General features: G+C 41.0%; 1 protein-coding gene across 1 annotated transcript in view; it reads right to left on the bottom strand.

Annotated features, from left to right (window-relative positions):
* Positions 1-4,596, bottom strand: part of RANBP17 (RAN binding protein 17) — a 520,934-nt gene that overhangs the window by 501,235 nt on the left and 15,103 nt on the right. Inside the window, exon 3 of the mRNA XM_006864848.1 lies at positions 1,067-1,157. Within this exon, the coding sequence (XP_006864910.1) occupies positions 1,067-1,157 (91 nt within the window). The remainder of the gene's footprint in view (positions 1-1,066; positions 1,158-4,596) is intronic.

A 4,596-nucleotide genomic window follows, 5' to 3' on the forward strand; every position in this document is an offset into this window, starting at 1 on the left:
GCAGTAGCTCAAAAGAGGGAACAAATCCTTACAGCAAGAGTCATTCCCACCCCTTCCACACACAGAGTGGGCAACTTGGACATTGGCTACCCAAATGGGGGCGAGGGGCTACAAAGGCAAGAAGTGACTGGCTTACAAACTTTAAAGAGGGAACCTAGATCCAGAGGGCCTGGAGGAAGGTAGAATCTCCAGTGAGTAGTATGCAATCTGTCTAGGCGGGGCTGATGCAATGGAATGCAGACGGGTCTCTTGTGATACAATAGTGAATAATTGTTATCAAGACTGATTGTGAGGGTTGTAAATGTAAAGGTAGGTGTTTTATAGCAAGGAGGGGAGTGACTAACTTTCCAGTCTAGGAGCGGAGGTCCCTAGGACCATCAAAGGAGAAGAGCAGAGAGCGGGACCCTACCCAGAGAAGCAGTGATGCCTGAAATGGAGACAGAGATGATGATGTGGAGCAATGGAGTAGCTGGAGACTTTAGATCCAGAGAGGGAGAGCGACTGTGTGCTGAAGACCTAGGGAGTACGGCGACAAGGATTGCATGGAGGGGATTGTAACCATGGCAATGAGACAATATACAATAGAATGAATGCAAAATTAATGTTCTCCCATGTAAACTACCATATAATTCACAATAAAACATTTAAGGAAAAAAAAATTAAATTACAAGATAATGGAATTTTCCCATGAACTTTGTGAAATCGTTTTGTACATTTACCACACTAAAAAAATAATTAAAATGGAAAAAAAAAAAAAAAGAAAGGATGGGACTCATAAGTTTGCTGGGGGATAAAAAGAGATCATGCAAATCCTAGCAAATAGTAAACACTGTACAATGCTAGTTATTATTTATCATGAAACTAAGTAAATGCTTTTTTGAATACACACAGGTTTGTGGCCATGCATCACAGTTCATCACTAGATGGGAAAAGTAGACTTGATTATTCATCTTAAAGATAAAATGGCACAATCAAAAAGTCACATGCCTAGTATCAGTTAAGCACATTTAAAAAGAAAAGGTTATTTATAAAGTACAGTATTATAAAAGCATAATGAGACACTTACTGATATCGATCCTCTGTTCAATGGGTAAAGGACTGACTCGACTAACAAGTTTTGAGAGACATGTTGCTGCGAGAAGCTGGGCATATGATGTCTGTAATGAACAATAAGGTTTTACTTTTATTATTACAAATGAAATTAGAGTAATTTAAATGCTCTAATAGGAACTTTTCCTAAGCAATGATGGGACTTTTTCAGGTTTTCCAAACTGATTACAATTGGATAAAATACATACACACATGTGTAATACAATGTCTCATAAGGGTAAAATGCAGGTTGTTGTTGTGTTGTTGTTAAGTGTTGTCGAGTTGATTCTGACCCATAGCAACCCTGTATAGGGTGTTCGAGGAGCAGCTGGTGAGCTTGAACTGCCAACATTGCAGTTCAAACAGCTTTGCAGTCTGGCGCATTAACACACAGCGCCACACCAGGACTCCAAGGTGCAGGTAGCAGGCTCAAATAACAGCATGCATTCAGAGACATAAACTATAGTCAAGGTCAAATAAAATACTTTTACCATGGGCTACTGGATCAGGCTTCCAAAGCCCTCTTCAAATGCAACTAGTTGCACTTTGGTCTACTCATAATAGCCTTCTTTCAGTTCCTTTCAATAGCTTCCCCACACCACCTCTCAACTCCTTCAGTATCAAGTCTGACTATATTCTCTCTGTGTGCCTTGGAGTCAATTCCAATTCCTAGCCACCCTCTAGGATATGGCAGAAATGCCTCATACAGTTTCCTAGGCTGGAATCTTCACATAAGTGTATCATCAGCTCTTTTATTCTGTTGAGTGGCTGGTGGATTTGAACCACAGATCTTTGTTAGCAGCCTAGCACCTAACCACTGAACCACCACAGATCCTTAATTGTCTTAATAATGGCTTAAGGGTATATTTGAACTCTCTAAACATGTACTCAGTCTTCCAAATTCAGTTCAGCTGTTCACTCTTCACTCCTTGACCTCCAGAAATTTCTTGCAAAAATATCCTCTCTTTATCTTCTAGACAAGAGGTAAGCAAACTATAGCCCAAGGAGTGCTGGTATGGTGCTGTGGGTTAATGCGCCAGACTGTAAAGCCATCTGAACTGCAAGGTCAGCGGTTCGAGCTCACCAGCTGCTCCTTGGAAACCCTTTACAGGGCCGCTATGGGTCAGAACCGACTCGACAGCACTTAACAACAACAATAAGTACGGTTTTCACAATATCAAACAGCTGATAAAAACCAAAACAATATTTGTGATGTATTAAGTCCAAATTTCAGTGCATATAATGAAGTTTAAGAAGCCCTGGTAGGACAGTGGGTTACAAGGTGGGCTGTAAAACACAAGGCCAGCAGTTAGAATCTACCAGCTGCTCTGAGGAAGAAAAGTCAGGCTTTTTGCTCGTAAAGATTTATGGTCACAGAAACTCTATACAGGTTCACTGAGTCTGAATTGACCCCACAATATACAACCACTATACCCTCGGAAACCCTGTACAGGGTCGCTATGGGTCGGACCCGACTCGATGGCACTTAACAACAACAACAACAACAACCAACAACATAATGAACTTCATTAGAATCCACCATGTTCATTCATGTACATACTGTCTCAGGCTGCTTTTGCACTATAAAGGCAGAGGTGAATGGTTGAGACAGAGCACACAGGTGGGGCCCTCCTACCATTACTTAGTTCACTATACACTGTAGTGATGTAGCTAGAACTCGACAGCATCTACAGTTCATGATTATCACCAAGACATGGCATGTACTTTTTATTATTACCAGTGCTTATCTAGCACGTTGAAACAAGAGGAGAGAAAGACTGACCTCTTATTTTTAAGGCACAGTGGAGTATGAATTTCTTTATTGAATTACACAACAAGGTATTGTGCTTTTTATACAATGACACAACAGCTGTTGTAAAAGAATACAATATAGGTTGACAGTACCAGACTAAGCACTCATATTCCCAATTCATGGGAAAGCAACAGTGAGAAAACAGTGAAAATTAAAACAAAATACCTGTCACCAGAGAATTTCTTCACAAATATGAAATATGAAAATGAGGTTGCAACCAAAGTTTCCAAATGGGAACGAACAAACCTTCATTTGTGATCCATATGAGAAAAGTTATTTATCAATGGTGATTGAATCAAATCACTAGCATTTGATTGTAAAGAAAACAAACTTGTTTAAGAATACTAGTTTATCAGTGAGAATAAAAGCTTCAAGAGTGAGGACACTGGAACAACTTTAAAAGTCAATTTTAAAACAATGTAAAATATTTGGAAAGGTTATCTCCTTAGTTCTTAATGAGTGGACATGTTAATACCATTGCTGTTACTGAGACATTGCTTTCTGTCAAGAGTCATCTGATATCAGCAATGATATTCCTTGTTCCATGTCTTCAGAATCTGGCTCCAATTTCTATAGCAATGTATTGCTATAACTGTTTTTTAATTATATTCAGCAAAATTTTACCTGCATATGATACTAATGATATTATTCTATAATTTCCACATTATATTGGATCACTTTTAGAATAAGCATGAATATGGATCTCTCCAGTCCGCTTGCTAGGTAGCTATCTTCCAAATTTTCTTGGCATAAATAAGTGAGCACCACAAAAACTACATCAACCCAGAACTTGATTGGAACTTAATTCAACAGCAATTAGGAGGTTGTGGAATAATAGCCACCTGTCTGCGGATATTCATCAGCTACATGCTCAAATTTCTGATACAAGTAATTCTCAAACTGAGCACTGAGTGGCTTCTAGTTTGCTACCTCTGCTAGAGATTAAGATCCCCTATGAACTTAATTGAACATCAGCATAGTGATCCTGCTTGGTCAACTTAGAGCAGGTGGTGGTCTGGCAATGTCTTGCGTGTGGGGTCCCCACCCGGTCTCCTCCCTCCCTGCCTTCTTTGGATGGCAGCTGTTTATGCTGGACGTGTGGCCAGAGATGGGTAAGGATCACGTGGAACTTCAGCAACCTAAGACAGAGCCACTGCCATGTTGCAATGAGTTTCAATGACGGGTAAGACGGAGGAATTCACACTGACCGCCTAAGACAGGCAGCGTTCCTTAAACAAATAATAAATAAGGGGGAATCTGTGGCAGACCGTGCAGACCCGGTCAGGAGCTCAAGGTCCTGTGGGCCCAAGCGTTGCTGACCGTCCAAACCATAGGTGTTGAGAGCTGCAAACGCCATTACAAGATGGCGCCGACCTCAACTTCCTCCTTCTTGTTTCCTTGTCTTTCTCCACGTATGCTAATTAGGCGCTGAGCTCCACTCGCTGTATGCTAATTAGGCATCATTCTACCAACCAATCATGTAACCAATCATGTTCCGCCACGCCTTCCTTTGAGAGTATATATTCTCCTTCTACTCCCTTGCTCGTCGTCGTCCTCCACCACCGCTGAAAGAGCTGTAACCCTATAAGAGCTGTAACAATAAAACTACTGTCAGAAGAATCCTGCTTGTCGCGTCCTTTATCGGCGAAGGCGCGCGACACATAGGCTCTGAGGATCAGACTTTGGTCACCTAG

The sequence above is a fragment of the Chrysochloris asiatica genome, unplaced genomic scaffold, assembly GCF_000296735.1.
Source record: "Chrysochloris asiatica unplaced genomic scaffold, ChrAsi1.0 scaffold00071, whole genome shotgun sequence".
In the NCBI taxonomy this organism is placed as follows: domain Eukaryota; kingdom Metazoa; phylum Chordata; class Mammalia; order Afrosoricida; family Chrysochloridae; genus Chrysochloris; species Chrysochloris asiatica.